This window comes from Peromyscus maniculatus, chromosome 2 (genome assembly GCF_049852395.1).
Source record: "Peromyscus maniculatus bairdii isolate BWxNUB_F1_BW_parent chromosome 2, HU_Pman_BW_mat_3.1, whole genome shotgun sequence".
Lineage (NCBI taxonomy): Eukaryota > Metazoa > Chordata > Mammalia > Rodentia > Cricetidae > Peromyscus > Peromyscus maniculatus.
In genome coordinates, this window is record NC_134853.1 from 7,891,270 (window position 1) to 7,913,360 (window position 22,091).

General features: G+C 39.0%; 1 protein-coding gene across 10 annotated transcripts in view; it reads right to left on the reverse strand.

The window, feature by feature from the left end:
• The window catches only part of Eya1 (EYA transcriptional coactivator and phosphatase 1), a 312,966-nt gene that overhangs the window by 224,692 nt on the left and 66,183 nt on the right, over positions 1-22,091 (reverse strand). For 6 of the 10 annotated variants that reach the window (XM_076563744.1, XM_006974699.4, XM_076563745.1 and 3 more), the window contains one exon: positions 17,524-17,602. The exons of the other annotated variants lie outside the window; for them this stretch is intronic. In XM_076563744.1, the coding sequence (XP_076419859.1) occupies positions 17,524-17,561 (38 nt within the window). In that variant the 5' untranslated portion in view covers positions 17,562-17,602. The remainder of the gene's footprint in view (positions 1-17,523; positions 17,603-22,091) is intronic. 10 annotated transcript variants of the gene reach the window in all.

Below are 22,091 nucleotides of genomic sequence, written 5' to 3' on the forward strand. Positions count from 1 at the left end.
TCCCACCCACATGTACATATAATGCAAATGTAAAAACAAATCTTTTTTTTTTTTTAAATCCCTCATTTATTAGCAAGGTAGAACTAGCTGATATTCTACAGCCAAATGACAATTGAATGGATCCTTTAACTATAAGCCTTTCCATGTGTTTTCCTTTGGAACAATGCATAGGTTGATCGGCTTGCCTTTGTTTGTATCCACCATTAAATCAAAAGAGTTCTCATGTTTTGACGTCATGTTACATACAACCTCTGCAGAGCACCCAAAGCGACAGCCTGGGCTAGTCAATTGCCTCCTTTCCCAACATTTAGACCATTTTCATTGTTCAGAGATCATAAATACTGCTACACTGAAGATCTTAATCATGTGGCCTTATTGTTTGAAGGGAAAATAATGAATCTATATAATGAATTCCACAAAGTAGAATCAATAGTATACAGGATATGAAGTTCTTAAAATTAATTTTAATATTTATTATCAATTTTTTATTATGGTAGATTTGCCTCCATAAACTTGGTTTTTATATATAACTAAGTTTTAAAATATACAATAATATATAGTAGGAGGACAATCATGTACCTTTTTTATTTTTTTCCGAGACAGGGTTTCTCTGTGTAGTTTTAGTGTCTGTCCTGGATCTTGCTCTGTAGAACAGACTGGCCTCAAACTTACAGAGATCCAACTGACTCTGCCTCCTGAGTGCTGGGATTAAAGGCATGTGCCACTACCACTGGGCCAGTCATGTATCTTTGAGATGTGTGTGTGTGTGTGTGTGTGTGTGTGTGTGTGTGTGTGTGAGAGAGAGAGAGAGAGAGAGAGAGAGAGAGAGAGAGAGAGAGAGAGAGAGATGCAGAGAAGAGAATGTAGGGCATATAGAGTTTAAATCTATCCAGTGGTTTAACACAGATTCCAAATCATGAATTCAAACTGCATCTTCACCAATATTCAATATTATTTTTAGTTTGGGTTACCTTAAAGTGTCTAAAATATACTTACAGAGTTCAATAATATAATTTAATATATGCATAGACACACATGCATGCACATAGACAGCATGACATAAGAAAAGCGAAAGAAAGCTAGGGTTTAACCCAGGTGGTACAGTAGAGGGCTGAATCGTGGAGGCTAACTGGGGTCAAGTAGAGTGCCATGTCGTCACTTACATACTTAGCACCAAAGTTGTTTTAATTATTATCTAAACAATACAGTTAATCCTTACTCATGACTTTGTATGCCTGAGATTTTCCATAGTAAAAGTAATTTTTAAAGTAGGTACAAAGATAGCAAACCACCATTCCTCCTTTGTGAGTTTTGCTTTGTTAACACACATGGGAGATGGTGGCATAAATAAGGAGAATCAATACTGAGCGAGCATCGTGCTGACCTTGGACCACCATCTCAACGCCCTCCTTTCTCAGTCTCCTCAGACAGGAAACCAGCAATCCCTGCCCTGTCAGCACGGTCTTAGGAACTGGTTTTTCCAAGTGTCATCCATTTGTTACTTCCCAAGAAAGTGACATTGCTCTATTTGGTCATCAAAAGAACAGGAAAAAGGATTTTTCCACTAGAAAGAGATTCAAACTAGAACAAACAAAAAGAACAAGAAAAACTGGAGATGCTGACTCAATCTAGAATGGTGTATAACTGAGAAAGGAGGGCAATACTTCCAAGAGGATGGGGGAATTAACACTGAAAACACCACAGCAGCTGTGGTGGCCTCCGGCGGACCACCCAACCATGCCAGCAACACTTCCCAGGTGACATGATGATCATGTCGGCTCCAGCGTGGGAGCGTGATATATTTTACATAGTCAGATAAGCACAGAAAATACAAAAGAAGTGCTTGTTAGTCGAATTCTCTTAAGATCCTGGCAGAAGGCAATCAGGGTGTCATCCAATAAAACATGTACTTTGCGCAAATACTAGGGCAAGTAGTACTGCGCATGCGTGGAGTAGGGCTTAACCCAATCCCAGCCAAATTCAGACCTTCACAACTAAAATAATAACACACAAGGACTGCAGAACACCAAGTAGAATGTGTGTCACTGTGTGAGAGCAGGTGCAGGGGCCCAACCTTATCTTTATTTGGGACAGCTGTACACGCTATAAACTTATCAACATATATTTATAGTTCCTCACACAAGGTCTTCTCCCAGTGGAGCACCTCACAAGTGGTTTTCTTTAAAAACATAGATGCTGTGGGATGTCTTTCCGTATGCTGTGAATACATGCGTGCGGCTCCCATTAGATGATAAACAAAGCTGCACTGGCCTAGGGTAGGCAGGATAAGCTTAGGCGGTACATTTAAACTGAATACTGACATGAAGAAGGGTGGAGTTGGGGAAGGGGGCGGGACTTGAGCCCGCTCCCGAAGGAGCAGCAAGATGTCAGTAGACTGATAACACCACGGCCACATGGCAACATATAGATCTATAGAAATGGGTTAATTTAAGATGAAAGAGCTAGCTCACAAGAAGCTGAAGCCAAAGGCCATACAGTTTGTAATTAATACAAGCCTCTGTATAATTATTTTATAAGCGGCTGCAGACCGCGGGTGGGAGAGATTCATCCGGACTGCTGGACAAGGCAGGACTGGAGAAATTTCCGTCTACACACGGATGTCAGGATTAAAGATACTTCCGTTTTCCCACTGAAAAGGGGAGATGTTTAGCTGTCATCCTACATGGAGCCTGAAAGGAGCAAAGGCCTGGCTAGGTCTAGGAAATGATCTTATACCGCTGTGGATTTGGTGAGTCCATGCTACCCTTGGGATTTGGCTAAGAACCATCTAGACACCATGGATTTTAAGGTGACTTGGGTTAAGGGGGCTGGACAGATGGCCCAGTGGTTAAGAACATTTGCTGATCTTGCAGAGGACCCAGGTAGGATTCCCAGCACCCACATGGTGACTCACAGTTGTCTGTAACTCCAGCCACAGGGGAACTGACACTATCTTTTGACCTGTGTTTGCGCAAGGCACACATATCTTTAACCTACATACATGCTGGCAAAATACACATGAAGTAAAATAATTGGGGGGAGAAAGGGCGACTTGGAGGTGTGGGGGCTGCAGAGACGATGCAGCAGTTAAGAACCCTTGGTGGTCTCCCAAAGATCCCAAATTCAGTTGCCAGCACCTCTTTGGGAGGCTCACAACTGCGTGTAATTCTAGATCCAGATAATCTGACACTCCCTTCTGCTACCACACACACACACACACACACACACACACACACACACACACACACACACACACACAAATGAATCCTTACCAAATTAGTAAGTAAAAATGATTTTTTGTTTCCAATTTGATATTTTCTAATAGTGACACTCTGTGTATACCTTAGAACAGTTATTTGCATTATTATAGGAATATCAGTTGGAAACAAACAGGCATCTGATATATTCTAAAAACTATTTTAAGCTTTGTTAAATTCACAAGTTATAAACTTACTTTGTTCTGATATAGTAGAGCATAATTCTCTTGAAATTATTGGCTAAGTGTTGAAGACAAAATTATGATTGTATGAAAAATGTACATTCTTGTGATTAACAAAATAATTTTATTTTAAAAGCTTATGTTGTGTGCTTCTAAAATATGTAACATTAATGTGCTTTCTAGGGTTCAAGTTTCTTTGAATACCCCTTGTGTCTAAGATAGTATCTAGGATTAGAGATTACAGATACCTTACTTGTTTATCGTCTGGTATTACAGAATAGTCAATGTTTTATAAAGCAGTAACATTCCTTTATTAAACACTTCCTTCTGGAAAGAATACCAAAAATCCACTAGAACCTAGGGAAAATGAATTCATTTCTGCTGCCCTTGTTGTTTGTACGTTTTGTTTCACATGCTAAACAAGTTATAGGCCATTTTCTGCTTCTGAGCTTGGCACCTTTGAAATGCAAATGATTTTCTATGTCTCTAGGGCGCCATTTAAAACTTACTCTTTTGTAATTAATTTTCAGAGTTTCTTAATAAGTGATGCTAAGTGCCTAAGAGCCTTTTCCCATTAGAATTATCGAGTAGGGATGAAAGCGTATCAGATATACCCATCAGAAGTATATCTTGGTTTCTATGGATACCGAAGAAGCCATGCATTCTTATTCTTGAGTAGACACATACCATATTCTGAAATACTAAGAGCCTGATGGTAATCATTTCTATGAGCAGAGAACCTATAGCTTCCATCACCTTTGCTGTAATACTTGCTCTGTTGGGTTTCCTATTTCTAAGCACACAAGCTTTCCAATTCCTTGTCTGCAGAACTCATGTTGTGATTTTAAAAATGTATTTTACATATATGTGTGTTTTTCCTGCATGTTTATCTGTGTGCCATGTGGGTTCTTGGTGCCCATGAAGGCCAGAAGAATGAGTTGGATCCCCTGGCACTAGAGTTATAGACAGCTGTGCTACCATGTAGGTGCTGGGAATTTAACCCAAGTCCTCTAGAAGAGTAGTCAGTGCTCTTAACTGGCAAGCCATCTCTCCAGCCTCATGCTGCATTTTTTCATGAATGAACTAGTGACGGAGGACCCAGAGAAGATGGTGAAATGTAGCTACATACAAAGAGAATTCCCAGCATGTAACTGGTTAGAACTTCTTACTTCCCCAAAATGTTACAAACATACACCGTGAGTCCATGCCAGAGCTGCATAACTGTAAAATGCTTATATTGGTTAATTGTATGTGTATTATCCAAACCTAAAATCTTTCAATAAACAATTCTCGGAGACATATTGTCTCTAGAGTTGTTTTCTCTTTGTAAAACAGTCTTCCGTTTCACTGTGTAAGTTAATATAGTCAGGGCCCATATGATTCCTTGTCTGCCATGATGACGTTTGTAATTGGCCCAGCCTTTGAGATAATTTGCCCCATGGGTATTTATGTAAATTGAATAGCACTTCAAATTTAATACATATCAAATACTTTATTTATTTTTATGAATTTATCATTGACAAATTATAGACCTTCTAACAGAGGCACATGCCTTAGACAATATTTCTTTGAGTATCTATATTCTCAAATGATCTGTGCTAAAGTTAGCAGAGGCTACATAAATACTTCCTAAAGTTGATATGCTATCTAGAAATAAGTACATTTTTATCTATTGCCACAGTTATTAACTTGGAGCTCTGAACCCTTTTGAATTAAATACTCATTCATTTACCTTTTCTTATTAATTCAAACTAGACAATCTCTGGTATGTGTCAGGCACAGTCTTAGGTATTGAAAAAAAAAAGGCATACATAGGACTAACTCTCTAGTTGCTCAAATCTTGGGAGAAAGAAAAGCTGTATACAAGTGGGTACATTTCCATAGGGTGAGGACTGGGCATTTTTTCCATCGGGAAAGTGTCTTTAACTTCTTCAGTACACACACACTTCAGTCAAAGATGCACTTCCACCACATAGCTAATGTGTGATGTCCAGCCTCTCTAACTCTTGATTTCTTCTCCCAGAAACTAGCACTCACCCACAGTGCTGTGAGATCAACTGAAATTTTGCATTCACTGTGTTTATCTGGTGCAGATATCCAATATAAATCAGCTGCTCCTAGAACCTTAAATGTGACACCTCATCAAAACAACAATTTTGTTTCATGAAAGCTGAAATCATTTGTGTATATGTCTTTGTGTGTGCATGTCTCTTTGTGTGTGTGTCTGTGTGTGTCTCTTTGTGTGTGTGTCTGTGTATGTGTGTGCGAGCATGAACATAAGCTTGTGCATGTATGTACCCTATACAATTATTTTTCACACTATTTATTAGCATATTGAAATTGGATAGGCACCAACTGGGTGCATCTACACTCACAGGAATTGGTCATATATGCAAATATGGGCCTCAAAATGCCCTTGACCTTTCTCCTGACCATAACTTATTGGTGTGAGTGTAGATCCATAATTTAGACTTGATCAATGACATCTTCTCTTGATCATTTGATCATTAAAAGAAGGCACAGAAATGCAAGGTTATCAAATCTAAGATATCCAAATGACAAAGCTTTAGACCCAAGGTCCCAAATTGAACCAGCTGCCACCCTTCTAGGTGTTTTACTCTTCACAAGATCTATGTTTACATGAACTATGACACCATTCTTTCAACAATCTCCCCCTTCAGCTACCAGAGTTAGTAGTAAGAAAACCGAAAACTTAGTTGATATTGGGAGAGTGTTTTTCCTTTGTTCATGTTCTCTCCAAAGACTGACTAACTGGTTTCTTTTTCCACTAAAACTAGGCGAGTCTCTCTGCTGTTGGCCTAATCAGTTGGCATGTAGTCTCTCTCTAACAAGGTTTTAAAGAACGAAGGGAGAATAGTGTATTTGGATTCAAATGATTTGCTTTCTTTGTTGGCTTTTGCTGTAACATCTGAGACTTTGAGAAAGTCAGCACATGTCCCTCTGTTCTTTTCAGTTTCTCCATTGGCCAGTAGGAACAATGATCTCCCTTTGATATGACTTAGAATCTAGGTATGAATTCCATTAGCAAAATGGAACCAGCTTTGAGTACGGTAAGCATCTGGATGTTCATTTCTAGGAAGAGATAGCTGGAGTTTCCAGTCTTCTTGGGACATTCAATGACTAATGTGTTAATAGAATGTGTCACACTGGTGAAAAGGTGAAAGATTTTAATAATAATATTCATGAAACATTAGGAAGTATAATTGAAAATTCTTTCTTTCAAATGTTCTATATATTCAGATGGAGAAAAGTATCTATACAATAATATGAACTTAGTAATGCATAGCTAAATGTCACATGCATCATTGAAAAGCCAAAAAAGCCATATCTGCCATACTTCATTATTTACTAATAAGTAAACAAGCAAACAAATAAATAATTTACCTTTAATTCCTGGCTATAGCTGTTGGCGTGTTTAAAAAAGGAAATGGGAGAAAAATCTAATCCCTCAGACGTTTGTGTTCATTCTCCCACATCTCTTAAAACTTACTGCTTTCACTTAACTCATCTTGAGATTAGCGGTTCTCAAATGATGTGTGGTTCAAATTTTTGTGTTTGGTGGTCCTGGTTCAAGCCTCAGGGAACAGCAGTGCTCACAATAAAACTGACATTTCATAGGACCCCCAGGACTCAATTAGAAGAGACTCCAAATTGCCTCTCACTCTGGGGAAGGAGTCATAATTCAGTTCATTTAGATAATATGAATGCAAATAGAACACAACTGTTGCACAGTGGAGCTTGAGATGAGCGCTGGGAGGGACAGATTCCTGGAATCCTTCTTTTCACCATCGGGCAAGTTTGCTGCACAACGAACCCTCTGACACAGGCTGATGATGCACACACACAATGATAAAAAGGATTGTGTAGAGGCTTGAAGGTGTAATATGTGTGTGAGTATTTATGGTTGTATGTCTAAATGCCAATATATGTATGCATGCATACATGGCTCTATATTTAACTCAATTAGTCCTGAAAATAGAACTGTTTTCATATAAATATAACACAAAAATTTCTATTTTCAATTTATAGACTATTTTTTCAGTTTTATTTTTATTACAAAATAAATTATACTAGTAACTTTTGAAATTCTTCAAATTGTTTATGGGCATACCCCCTATAGTTTAGAGCTTCTAAATTCTCAAAGTAGAACAGTAATTCCTCTCTTCTCTCTCTCTCTCTCTCTCTCTCTCTCTCTCTCTCTCTCTCTCTCTCTCTCTCTCTCTCTCTCTCTCTCTCTCTCTCCATGTGTGTTTGTGTGTGCTCATTGGCCAGAACTGAATAAAAAAGAATGTCACTGAGATCTTCACCTCTTCCTCTGCTCCTACAAATCCAGTCCCCCAGTCACATCCCCAGCTCAATAGCAGATCACCAATTTCAGCCACCTCTCACCCACCAACCCATCTCTAGTGAACCACACACATCTTCCCCTCATAAGTTCCCACCCTCCACTCACTGCTTTATCTTAGCCTTCAGTTCAAGAAGGCACTCCTTGGGAACCCACAGGCCACTCTGACCAGGAAAGCAAGTAGCGTAAATGTAGATCATCCTGTCTCCTCCACTCTCCCTAGTCCAATCCCAAGTCTCATTGACATCTCTGCAGCAGAGCTTCAGCTGGGACCTCTCCTCATTCTCTGTCCCAGTTCCCAGGGGGACTAAAGAGATCCTGGTGAAACACCTTGCTTTCCTCCCTCCTGTGGGCCCCATAAGCCCCACTCCAATCACATCCTATTTCTAAGTGTCAGCTTCTAATTACCCAGAAACACATTTTACCTAGAACCCCAGTGGCCACACCTATCAGGATGCCAGTAGAATTACCTACCAGGCATCACAGCCACCACATTCTCCTAGGAACCAGAGAGGGCAAAAGAAACCAAGGAACAAAACATCCACCCACTTCAAATTATAATCTTCCCCATCCCAGATGCCTAGATGCCAGCTTTAAAACACAATCAATAGCAACCAAGGCACTGTGTCCTCACGAGGGCCTTTCACAGCAGGTGCTGATAATTGCACCATAGTTGAAACACAAGAAAAAGACCTTAACACAGCCTGTATGAATGTGATAGGGGTCCTTAAAGAAGAAATAGCTAAATGTCTTACACATCTATGAAAAGACAAACAGGGGAAGAAAATTAATAAAACAGTCCAAGTCCTGAAAGTAGAAATAGAATCAATAAAGCTGTGTCTAACTCTTTTATTGGCTTTTGGGACCCTACTCCTCATACTGGGTTGCCTTGCCAAGCCTTAATACATGGAAGTTGCTTACTGGTATTACAACTTTGTACATCATGTTGTTGATACTCATGGGAGATCTGTCCTTTAGTAATTACCAATTAATTAATTAGTAATGATAACCATATAAATTATATGCATAAGTATAGTCACATGGTTTAATCCATTCAGAACAACACAAGTCTTACTGAAAGGCAAAGGGTGTATTTATTTATAAATGAAGCTCATTCTATATGTAGATCTGAGTGTGGCATTAAACATATCACTTAAATAATTGACAAGGGGGATATTTTGTATAAATGTAATGTATTCTTGTCATTTTCTTCTAAAAGAAAGAAGAAAGGATGTTACATCATGGAAATTAAACTTCTGGAATTAGGACATACCTGTGGCTATCAAATACCTAAATTTTACTTCTGGTTTTAAATCATGCAAACTCCTTGCAGACTTCATCTTTCTCTATCTTTTTTTTTTTTTTTTTGGTTTTTTTGAGACAGGGTTTCTCTGTGTAGCTTTGCGCCTTTCCTGGAGCTCACTTGGTAGCCCAGGCTGGCCTCGAACTCACAGAGATCCGCCTGGCTCTGCCTCCCGAGTGCTGGGATTAAAGGCGTGCGCCACCAACGCCCGGCCATCTTTCTCTATCTTAAACACACGGTTTAAACTGGAAGTGCAGCATGACACTTCACATGCTCATCTTTTGTTTGGCTGTTTTTCAAGACAGAGTTTCTCTGTGGAACAGTCCTGGCTGTCTTGGAACTCACTTTGTAGACCAGGCTGAACTCGAACTCACAGAGATCATCTGCCTCTGCCTCCAAAGTGCTGGGATTAAAGTCTTGCACCATCAATGCCTGGCATGTGCTCATCTTTCAAGGCTTTCAGGTCTTCTTCAGATACACATCCATTGATCAGAGGGATCATTGCTGTTCCTGGGAACCAGGAATCCAGCTGTTTCAGAAGAATGTATGGAAATGAAGTCTCTGAGAGCTTAGCACCAGTTCTAAACTCCACCATAAGGAAACGAACCCTGTCTTACAATGGCAGTTCCCTTCTGTAAAAGCACCCATATGCTCTTGCTAGGCTAGAGTTCTCAGCTCAGTTTCCTTTTTCTCTTTAGAAGAGGGCATTGAGCCAACTTTAAACATTGCTTACTTTTAGCCAATTGTCTTTTTCTCTCTGTCAACATTTTTGTTAAAGAAAAAGCACATGACTAAATGCAATGTTTTCATAAAAACCAAAAGGCTCACTTGTGTCAATCAATAGAGAAATTTCTACTGAAATGGTGGCAATGGTTCATATACAATCATATACAATTGCCCCCTAGCAATCATCTCCTTAAATGGTGCCCCTAAAATTCTCAATATTGTTGACAAGGCCCTATATGCAGGTCATTTTTATAAATAAGAACTACTAAATATTTTTTTAAATCATTATTATTGCTTCAGGCATGCACAGCTTTCCAATGTATAAACCCCATTTAATCCTCACTATAATAGATGCTTGGCAATGCTATTGTATTTCTTTACAATAAAGAAATTGAACCTCCCAGAGGCTAAGTCTCTGACATAACTTAATTGCCATACATTAAGTGGCATCCCTTCTGAAGTATAATACAACTCAAGCTGCCTGCTTAAGTCATTCACTTCACCAGTGTTCCACACAATTGTGTGTTGTGTATGGATTTTAGATGCACTTTTAAATAGTTAATTAATTGATAGATATGAAGTATCTTAGTTTAGTTTCCATTGCTGTGATAAAACACCACGACCAAAAGCAACTTGGAGAGGAAAGGTTTTATTTCATTTTACAACTCTCAAGTCACACTCCATCACTGGGGGAAGAGGCAGTAACTAGGAGGCAGGAACTGAAGCAGAAGCCATGGAGGACAGGGCTTACTTACTTGCTCTTCATGGCTTGTTCAGCCGCTTTCTTATACAGTTCAGGACCACCTGCCCAGGGGTGTCGCTACCCCACTATGGGCTGAACTGCCCAATTCAACCTTTATTCAAGAAAATGCCCCACAGGCTCTCCTGTGGACAATCTGATGGAAGTGTTTTCCCAACTAAGTTTCTTCTTCACAAATCACTCTAGCTTCTGTTGGACAAAAACTAAGATAGGTAGGTGGACACATATATACATTCTTACTTACATGAAGTATATTTATCTCTGCTTATTTATCTTACCAGCTTACTATTTAAAGAGTGGAACACCATAGAATTGGGAGGAATACATAATTATTAGACTCATAACATACAGAAATGTCAGTATTTTCAAGACCCACCCCCAGGAAGACATGTATATAAAACATACCTCAACTGCCATGTCGTAGCTCACATAAAGCTAAACCGAAATAATGTTTTAAAATCCGTCTTTTCCCACTTAGGAAAACTTAAAGAAAGATGAGTACAGATTGAAGACATTATAATGTGGGTTGATTAATTTATTAAAAGGATTAAGCAAGAGAAGTGGTGATAAATAGGGCAACAGAGCATCCACTGAGTTTCCATTTTAGTCAAAGAGGCAGATGTTAATCTAATAATCATGTAAGTAAAGTTTCAGGCCATGTTCCTATGGGAATTTAAACTAGTTATTTGTCAAGGATGTCAGTGAAGTTTCCCCTGAAGTACTAATAATTGGTTCTATATTTTTAGCATGATGAAAATAAGATGAAGCAAAAAAGTATGTAGAACAGCCCATCCTATAAGATAGCCTGTTCAGCAGATGAACATAGAGAGACTACATGGGAGAGAAGATCAATGTAGCTGAAACATGGGGTAGAGTCGTGTGGAACCCCAAGTGAGATCACACTGTGAGAGAAGGAGAGATAGACAAGATAGCTGCCAATCTTCCCTAGCCCCTAAAACTGACACAGAAAATTGCATACAACACAGTATTAATGCCCACCACAAAGGGCAAGTTGAGAAACATTAAACACATTTAAGGAATCTGGTATTCACCTCCAGTCCCAAAGATTTCACAAGTCTTTTAAAACAATGCCACCAGTTGGGATCAAGTATTTAAACACATGAGTCTGTGATGGGCATTTCACCTACAAACACATAACAGAATAGAAGATAGCATTTTCATGAAAAGAAAAGTGGTGGGACTTTACTGACTTAATATGCCATTAAAAAGCTGGAGAGAGGGAGAACAGAATGTCAAAAGTAGAACAAAACACAGACTGACTATAGGCCAAATGAAGTCATCACACCCACTGTCATCCCTAGGGGTGAACCAAGGATTCCTTCTGCTCTGCCCAAAACCTGGAGAAACTAGTCTAAGCTCCTTTTGTCTTTTGTCCATGCTTGTTCTTTGGGACAGGCCACTTATGTTGATTTCTGGAGCAAGTCCTGGATCTGGGCTCCACCTACAAACGAGCTTTGTGTGTGAGCAGGAAGAAGGGGGTAGGAGATGGGAGAAGAAAAGCTGTGGACCGATTTATCTTCTGTAGAGCATACTTTATTCCAGAGAATTGGACAACTCTGTAGAAATCTAATGCTGAGAACAGAGTGGAGCCTACACTAAGAGATATGGGGAGAAATATTTGAAACCATTCTGATCAGCAATTTTCCCATAAAGACAGCTAGCGTCCTCGGCAGTGTTTTATAGCATGACAGAATGAAGTCATTCCTAAAGAGCTATACTACCAAGATGTCTGTTTTCACAAGTACTTTCACTTCACTGCTATAAACTGCTTTCAGTTCTACTCAAGCAATCTTAAGAAGTTATTTATCAAATAATCTACAAACCTGTGAGACCATAATTTGCCCCAAGCACTTCACTCTAGTGTACACAGAATATCTGTACAGTCATTAAAAAGAAACTACTTCATTTTCATATCTTTGTAATTAAGACTCATGAAATTAAGAAAAAGAAAAGAAAAACTCCATGTTCAACAGAAGAGACCTACTAACTAGATCATGGTTCATCTATGCAGCAGAACAGTCTCCAATGACCAAAAAGAATGAAATATACATTATGTGTTGACAAATAGCCCGCAAGAGCTGAGAGAAGAACAGCACATGCAGCCTGGGTCAAGCACGGCTAGGGATGTGCATCCATGCACGTAAACCACCCAAAAGGTCAATCAAGCAGAACTGAGAGGATGTCTCTGTAGACTGAGACTAGATTTGGAGTAAAGGAAATTTTTCTTTTTCATTAGTCTTTTGTCCTGGCGAAATATATTTAAGCCAAAATAAATAACACAAGCTGAATTAATCTCAAACTTGAACTATATTCTATAAAGATGTGGTCAAATAATAACAACAACAACAACAATAATAATAAGGCAAGAGTAAAGAGTGAGTCAGTTGGTCGCAGAAAACATTCCTTTATTCTAGTATTGCTTTCTCTTCATCTGTGCCAAAGTGAACTCTACTGACTCAGAATAACACAGCAGGATGTTGTCCTTGCTTCATCCTCCTTCCAAGTCTTTTCATACTTGTTAAATTCTTCCTCTGCAGCTCACATACGTGGACAAAGGGTTAGACACTGCATATTTCATAATTGATTTCCAGAGTCAATGTGATACACTTCTGTCTTAATTACCTTTCTGTTGCTGTGACATTGCCATTATCAGGGCAATAAGAAAGTGTTTAATCAGGCTAATAGTTTCAGAGAATTATAGCCCATAATGGTAGAGCACCTACAAAGGCACCACAGCAGGAGAGCTGAGAGCTCATATCTTGATCTGCAATTAGGAGGCAGGCAAAGCTAATTGAAAAACCTCAAAGCCCACCCCTAGTGACACATATCTCCTCCAACAAAGCCACACCTCCTAATCCTTCTCAAATAGTTCTATGAACTGAGGACCAAGTATTCAAATATGTAAATATATGGAAGGCATTCTCATTCAAACAACCATGATATCCAAAATTCCAACCAACCTTTTTTAAAGCAGAGTCAGGTGACCTGCTCCTAACATTCATGGGTATTCAAAGAACTCAAAATAACTACAACAAATTACAAAATTTGGAGGACTCATACCTCCAGATTCCAAAGTTTACTACAAAGCTCTGGTACTCTAATAGCCCTATGCTGTTGGAATACAGACTTATAGATCAATGAAACAGAATTGAGAGTCCAAACGCAATCCACACACTTACAGTTAATTTACTTCAACAAGGGTGCCAAGAACACTCAATAGAAAGAGACAATTGCCTCAAAAAATAGTTCTGGAGCTGGGCATGATAGCATACTCCTTTAATTCCAGCAGTGGCAGGTGGATCTCTCTGAGTTCAGGGCCAGGCTGGTCTACATAGCGAGTTCCAGGTCAGACTAGCCAAGGCCACATAGTGAGACCCTGTCTCAAAAACAAACAAACAAACAAACAAACAAACAAACAAAAAGTCCTGAGAGAACTGGATGTCTTCAGGCCAAAGAATTACTTGAGAATCTTAGCATTTACAATAATCTAAAAATAATTTAAAGGAACCAACAATGTAAAGAAAATATAAAAACTATAAAGAGCATGTGAAGAGAGAAGGGAGACTATCCTCATGACATTACTCAGCTAAAATATTTCTTAGATTGAACTGAAAACAACAAATAACAGAAAAAGAATAATGGGACTTGATCAAATATTTTTTAAAAACTCGAATTTTATAAATGTGTCATCAGGGGCTGGAGAGATGGCTCAGCCGTTAAAGGCTAGGCTCACAACCAAAAAATATAAATGTGTCATCAGGAAAGTAGAAATAAAACTTACAGAATGAGACAAAATATTTGCAAATCATTTTAATAGGACTTTTTGCTTAATACATAATAACTTTTTTTGCTAAATACATAATAACTCAACTACTTCTCCAAAGAAAACATACAGTCAGTAAGTACATGAAAAAATGTTCAACATCATAGTCATTATGGAGATGCAAAATCAAACTGCAGAACTATCACTAGAAAAGCTAATAAAAGTAAGTGTTGATGAGGATGTAGAGACACGAACCCTCACATTTTATGAATGGATTTAGACAGTGGTACCAACACTGGTAAACATGTTGGCCATCTCTCAAAAAGTAGAACAGAGCCATGTGACCCACTAATTCTTCCCTTTGTGAACAGCCTAGAGAAATGTATATCTACACAACTCAACCTTATTTACATATCTATGAAAGAGAAACACCCCAAATGGATATCAGCTAATGAATGGATAAATAAAATATAGTGTATTCATACAGTGGGGTATAATTAAACATAAATAACAGAGTTCTGATCCATGCTACTGCAGGAATAAATCCAGAAGATATTATGCAAATGCTGGTTGCAAGGTTCTGGGAAGAAGGAGGACCTGCCTATCAGTCTGACGGAATTATTTAAAGCTGCAGCTCACTTGTTTTCAACCTTTCCTATTCCCTTACCTGCCCTCGGGTTCTCTCCCCATGCTCCAGCTAAACAAGCTAAGGAATCTCCCGCCTTATTATGCATAGCATCATCACTTTAGTCCCACACTGGAATGGGGTTAGGATTCCTTTTTTAGATGATGTTAATATTCTAGAATTAGGTTGTAGACGGTGTAAATATACCAAAACCCACAGAATTGTAAAGCAAAGTATTTAAAATAGTAGAAAAAAATAGTTTCCCATTTCACCTTACGTAAATGATACTTCAGTGACTCAAACACCACAGGACCAAGAAAGATCAGCATCAATTATTTTTAATAGCATGTAAAGGGCTAAATAGGTAAAGAAAAAGTTGAAAATATTGGCGCCCAGTTTTGTGAACAAAAGTGTCCAGCAACTATATTTGCTATAAATGTGCCAGAATAGATCTCATTCTGACACTGTAGGAGGAGAATAATGGTTGACTACAGAGATGGGCACACCAACAGAGGAAGAAAACAGGAAGTCATTAACTTGTGCTTCTAGAAGAGTCACTTGAATGTAGGCTTCAAGAAACTGAGGCTACCCCAAAACACAATCAATCAATCAACCAAATGGTAACAAATGAAAAGGGCCTCAAAATAGCCAACATCATACTTCAAAAATGTCTACTAAACAACCAGTTAGTCAAAGATGTACTATGGATGCCAGCCACAAAAAAAAAAAAAAAAAAAAAAAAAAAAGACTCTTTCAACTAACTGCCCACTACTCTGGTGAAAATAGTGGCTGAACCTTTAGCATGCTCTAGTATGCTCACAGTGCAGTTAAACAAGCTATCTGAGGCTTCTATGGAATACCAACTTCTCCAGTGGTCACAAGTGAAACACAAGAGTCCCACAGTAGGGCATTTTATCACCAGCTAGATCAAAATCATGCACAAGGATGTGTCACTGTTTTCCCCATGCATTCAGCAAATGTTTGCCAAGTGTCTGCCATACACAAGGTAGGAGGGGATACAAGGATGGTTGCTTCTGTACAGCATTCTTGGTGGGTATCAGAAAGAATGTAAAAAATGATGGGATTCTTGGCTTATGCTCACTTAATGATGCCCTGTCTTTTCTGAGAAGAAAAGCCATGGTCCTTAGACGGTCCCAAAGGTGCTATGTGGTATTATTAGTCTATTTTTCCATACCACCTTTTTTACCTCTCTGGTCTCTACCCCCACTTTTTGGCCCTCACTGCTTCCACTTCAGTCACTGGCCTCTACTGTTCCCATCATGCTCTTCCTTATATATACACTGGCCTCCAAATCAGCTCTTTGATCCACTTTAAAACTTTTCCCATGTTGACTCATTCCTCTCTTCCATATTTTTCAAATTCTGCTCATATTACATCTTCTCAAGGCTTATCTACTCAGCAACCTGATTTAAAAGCAAAGCCCACTTACCTCCAGAATGTCCTACCCTGTCACCCACTTTAGCTTCTTCCTCCTTGTCCGAGTTTAACAAAGTACAGATAGTCCTACTTATTATGGATAGTGTTACTGGCCTACCCAAACCTAAGCTGCATGAGAATAGATTCGTTTTTGTTGATGTTGCTCACTGCTCTCTCTTTCTCACACCCACAGTACCACAGGAGTCACAAATACTTTTAAGGCTAGCCTGGAATTCACAGAGATCTGCCTGCCGCTTTCCCTTGACTATTGAGATTAAAGGCATGCTCAACTAGGATCACTGTAGAGTCTAAGTCCATTTGCAGTGGCTGTTTAGGGACACCCTTCTAGAAGACCTGAGAAGGCACCTATAACATCCTGACACTAGCAGCTACAGGGAACCTCTGAGATATGAGAGGGACGATACTGTCACTCCTTGGTGGATGCATAGCATTTCCTAAGAGACCTGAGTGTCAGTCAACTGTGCTTCCCATCTCTGTTCTCACTATTAGCACCTGCCAGTGGGCTATGTGAGGAGTGAAAGAGATTCTAAGTACAGTGTTAATTAGGTAATGGTTTGTATTTCTCACACAACCCCCAAGAATATGGCAACAATGAGCTGGCAAAGAAAATACTCCCTTTCCTTAGTCTCCTCTGATCTTCACAATTCCTAGTAGCTCGAGCATTAAAGTGAGTCACTTAATTTTCTCATTCCCTCATCTTGTTCTAATTTCTTTCTCTTTCTTCTCCAAATGAAAGAAGAAGAAAAAAATCCTTAGTGCTTTATGCCTAATTAAAATCTGGCCATAATATATTTGCTGAAATGTCCTTGCTTTGGTTTGTAATTCCTGTCTGTGTATATTCATAGGCTGAGAAATCTCAAGTCCATTTAATCATGACAGTTCTAATCAACAGAAAGGATTTATCAGGGAAATGTTCATTTAGAAATATGAGAAAATCTCCAATGGGGCTTATGTGTGTATGATGGGAGATTATCAGGATACAAAGTGGGGCCCACTGAGGCGCCTTTGTTGGCCTTCAGATAGCAGCAGAAAAGCACAAGGCTGGCTGAGAAAAGATGTCACCTTCCATTCTTGTCACTGGTTAAGTCATCTGGACACATGCTTTGTCTTGAAGCATTTCAACTAAATTCCATGGATTTGTCTGTAAAAATGAGAGATTAAGGTGAGCCTCTAACAACTTATTAACCCTCTAAAGTAAAAAAAAAAATACCAACCCAACTACCATCCACCAGGAAGCATACCCCCCCCATGCTGTTCTTGTTTTTCAAAACCTGAGTTTCATTTCTCAGAACAGTGAGCACAGATAACAAGGTCCTGTACTGAGGAGTCCATGCTCATGGATTTAACATGAAGAAATCAGAGCATCAAATCTGCCTTGCCAAGTCTTTGGTTCAAGGGTCAGGTGCCTCTTAAATAAGTCTTTAAGTAAAACTCTCCCTGACTAGTATATTCCAAACCAAATATCAGTTACTTATATTGACCCATTACAAAGTAAAGGATTTTATTTATAAGTATGTTAATTTTAAAAGGCAATTTTTTTTTTTGTTTTTGTTTTTCGAGACAGGGTTTCTCTGCGTAGCTTTGCACCTTTCCTGGAGCTCACTTGGTAGCCCAGGCTGGCCTCGAACTCACAGAGATCCGCCTGGCTCTGCCTCCCGAGTGCTGGGATTAAAGGCGTGCGCCACCACCGCCCGGCCTTAAAAGGCAATTTTAAAAAATAAATTTAGCATTTCCCAGGTCTGGAACCATGGCTTAGCATCTGAGAACTTGTACTAATCTTCCAGAGGATCTAAGTTCAAGTCCCACCTGTAACTCCAACTCCAGGCGGCTCTCATGCCCCTGGCCTCTGTACCTGCACTTACACTAACCCCTTTACTCACTGCAACACACACATATACATAATTTAAAATAAAACATCTTTTTAAATAGAATTTGTCATTGGCGAAAAAAATAGGACTTTAGCTGCTGATGAATAAATTTTTGAAAGCAGATTCAAACTTGATTTGTAAGAGCTTTAGGTGTTCCATTTCTATCATTAAAATTAGTTTATAGAAAATTAGGCAACAACTTATGAGCCTGTTAAACATTTCAAGATGCTAAGCATGTATTTTAACTGAAAGGATGAAAAGGGGGGAATTATACACAATGAATAAAGAGAACACATACACTTGAATTCATTGGTTAAGAAAAGACAGAGACAAACAAAATAAAAACACCTCCCTAATGCTTAGCAAATTTACACAATAAATAATACAAAATAAAGATGAACATTGAAGATGTTTTTCGGTTTGAAAATCTATAAACAAACAAGGTGAAGCTTCTAAGCACTTGGGAGATGAGACACGACCATCAGTGGTTCAAGGTCATCCTTGGCTGCATGTGAGTTCTAGGCTAACCTGGGCTCAAATGATACTGTATCGCAAAAAACAAAAACAAAAAAAAAAACCCTCATGATAGTAGATAGATAGATAGATAGATAGATAGATAGATAGATAGATAGATAGACAGAGAGATATAGAAACAGAAATAAATAATAGATAATGATGATGAAGATAAATAGATAAATGAATGATAGATAATATATTTTAACCAAAAATGGGAAGCACATGAGAGCCGAGGTTGTCATATATTGTAAGCTGGATAATGTCTCTCCACAAAATCTGAAATGTCTATTTATTAAAACACAATTGAAAAAACGAAATATCAAGCTACAGAAGATATTATATATTTACATATATATAAACAAAAGACTTCTATCCAGAATATATAAACATTTTTACTAATCAATAACAAAGTGGTTGATAACTCAATATAAAAAATGAGCAAAAGATCTGAAAAGAAATTTTAGAGAAAGACAGTACAGATCGCCAACAAACAACAGAAAGCATTTAACATCATTATTGATGATGAAATGCTAATTAAATCACAAGTCCATGCCAGTGTTCCTCTATAATCAAAGTTAAACCACTGCCATCAAGAGTAAAGGATGAAGAATAACTGGGATGCTCATGCATTGCTGGTGGGCATTTAAGCGTATTCAACTACATTGAAAAGTTGTTTGTTAATACCTACTGAAGTTAGACATACTCCCAATTGATACCTCAGGAGCATACCCAAGAAAAATGAATGCATATGTTTACCATGTGCTAAGGACTAGTGTGTTCACTTCATTCTCATTCTGAAAAAACACAAATGGAAAACAACTGAATGTCCCTCAACAGTAAATAAATTTTAGGACATTCCTGTCATGGAAAACTACATAGGATGGGAATGATAATCCAGGAAAGCATGAAGGATTCCCAAGCCGTCAGTCAGAGTATTGTTTTCCTGTGTATGTGCCGACTTGGAAGAGGAGGTACAATGAGGGTGTTGAAAAGGCATGAGCCTTTCTCTGTGACATTCATAGGAGTAAGTCCATAAGTAGCATTCAAGCTCACACTAGGACTGCATCTCCTATGTGGTCCCCTGAGCCTCTGAAAGTGTGTGCCAGAGCACATGATTCTTCTGCTCCAACCCATAAGTGGCTGAGTGACTCTGTCTCACTCAGAGTCGAAGTTGAATCCCAGTGAGTTGCCTTTGGAGCACATACTGCTATCCTCCTTTATTCAATTTTGTTTCTTTGTTTGTTTTTTGTTTTTCTTTCATGGCTGCCACTAAAGTTCACTTGCTCAAGGCACTGCCCTGAGTGGTCCCTTTGCCTGAGATGTGCAGTCCTCTCTCCCAAAGATAGAAAGATTACAGTCCCTCCTTCAAGGCTGTTTGGATGCCATATAATCACTCGAGCTTCACCCTAATTTCAAAGCTGTAAAGCCCTCCATCATTTCTCTCTCTCTCTCTCTCTCTCTCTCTCTCTCTCTCTCTCTCTCTCTCTCTCTCTCTCTCTCCCCCTCCCCCTCCCCCTCCCCCTCCCCCTTCCTCTCCCTCTCCCTCTCCCAACTCTGTGTGTGTGTATGCGCAAGTGCACTTTTATTGGAAACAATTACATTCAGACCAAATATCCTGAAGTAAGAAAGAAACTGGACTTCTGTGAATCATCAAGAAACAGCAAAATATTAAGACAATGGAAAAGAAAACCTGTTTAACTGGGTTGTTTTTCAGTATAGAAAATTCTCTCACATTCTTACATTCCTAGTCCTTTAGTCTTAAGCAAATATTTAGAATGTACCGAGGCTTTTAAAATGTGGCCTTTGGGGAAGCTTGGGAAACCAGCAGGATGTGGGGAAGTATGACAACATCCCTAACAGTGTGTGTGTGTGTGTGTGTGTGTGTGTGTGTGTGTGTGTGTGTGTGTGTACATGTGTATGTGTGTTCATACAGAAGGAAGACAGGAACTGAAAGTAATGATGATGTGGGTAAAATATGCCAAATAAAAGGAAAACTAATGAGACTTTCACCCACTTGTCCTTATATTGACCCCAGTGAGATTTTTTTCCCTCAGGTTAAAGAAATGACCTTGGCTAAGTAAGAATGAAGCACTAGATTGAGTCAGAGGAACAAGTGTGAATCAGAACTCACAATCAAGGCTTGAAGGTGGGAATTTCTTAGAGCAGCCATTAGCTATGGGTTGTGGCAGTGAGTTCATGGAAGAGGACCTTGCTATCCCACTGTGGACTAGACATTGAAAGTTCATTTGGGGAAGGAGTCTTACACAATATGTCACTGATTCTATTTAATGGACTAGATAGACATGCTAGAAATCATCTGCCAAGAAAGGCCCACTTAGTGCACTTTCCAACTCCTGCCACCAATTAACTAGCACAGCATTTGATTGATGCTTAAGGGTTTTAGGGACAATGTACTCTACATGAATATGTTTGCTTTCACCAAGTTCTTGAGTGTCACGAAACATTATCAGATGGTGGTATGAGTAGTCCTACCAACTGGATCACATGACCTCACAGTGCTAGTCTAGAATGATGGTGGCATCTCTAGTTGGAAAAGATGCTAGAGGGAGTATAGGATCAACTTCAATAGGAAAACCGTAGCATTGTGGTTTCCTAGGGTGGTTAGAGCCAGGCCATACCACCTGCAGTAGGGGATTACTGTACGCTATTCCCAAAGCATATCTCTATGTGGAGCATATCCAGGCAGAGACAAAGCACAATGCCTAAGAGCTCTGTCCAGGTAGTCATACATAACCACATTTCCTGTCTACAAGAAGGTTGAAGAGTTACATGCATTGTTGTCCAGTGGCAAAAATGGCTTCCAATTGCCACCTTATAAAATATTCCTAGGAAAGAACTGACATATCCCCTATGCCCAGTGATCAGCCTTCCACTCACCATATCCTCCTTCTATCTGATGGCTGAATACACAAGCTTTGGTGCTAAATTAGCCTAGAGGGCAGGAAACATGTGCTGAGTTATTCATAGGTTACACGCTAGCAAAGCCCAGCACTCTTCTCAGCATCCTTCACCTGAGTTTTCTAACCCTCTAAACAGTTTTACCATCTTGCCTAAGTGTTCTAAGGATGAAAATTTAGCACCTGATAGTAGCATACACTTCAATTTCAAATGCTGTTGCTATGTATTAAATTGTGTGGTTAGTTTTGTAAGTGAAAAAAGAAAAATATATTTTAAAAATACTATTCAAATTCAACAATGATATGTATGTATATGTGGTGGTTTAAA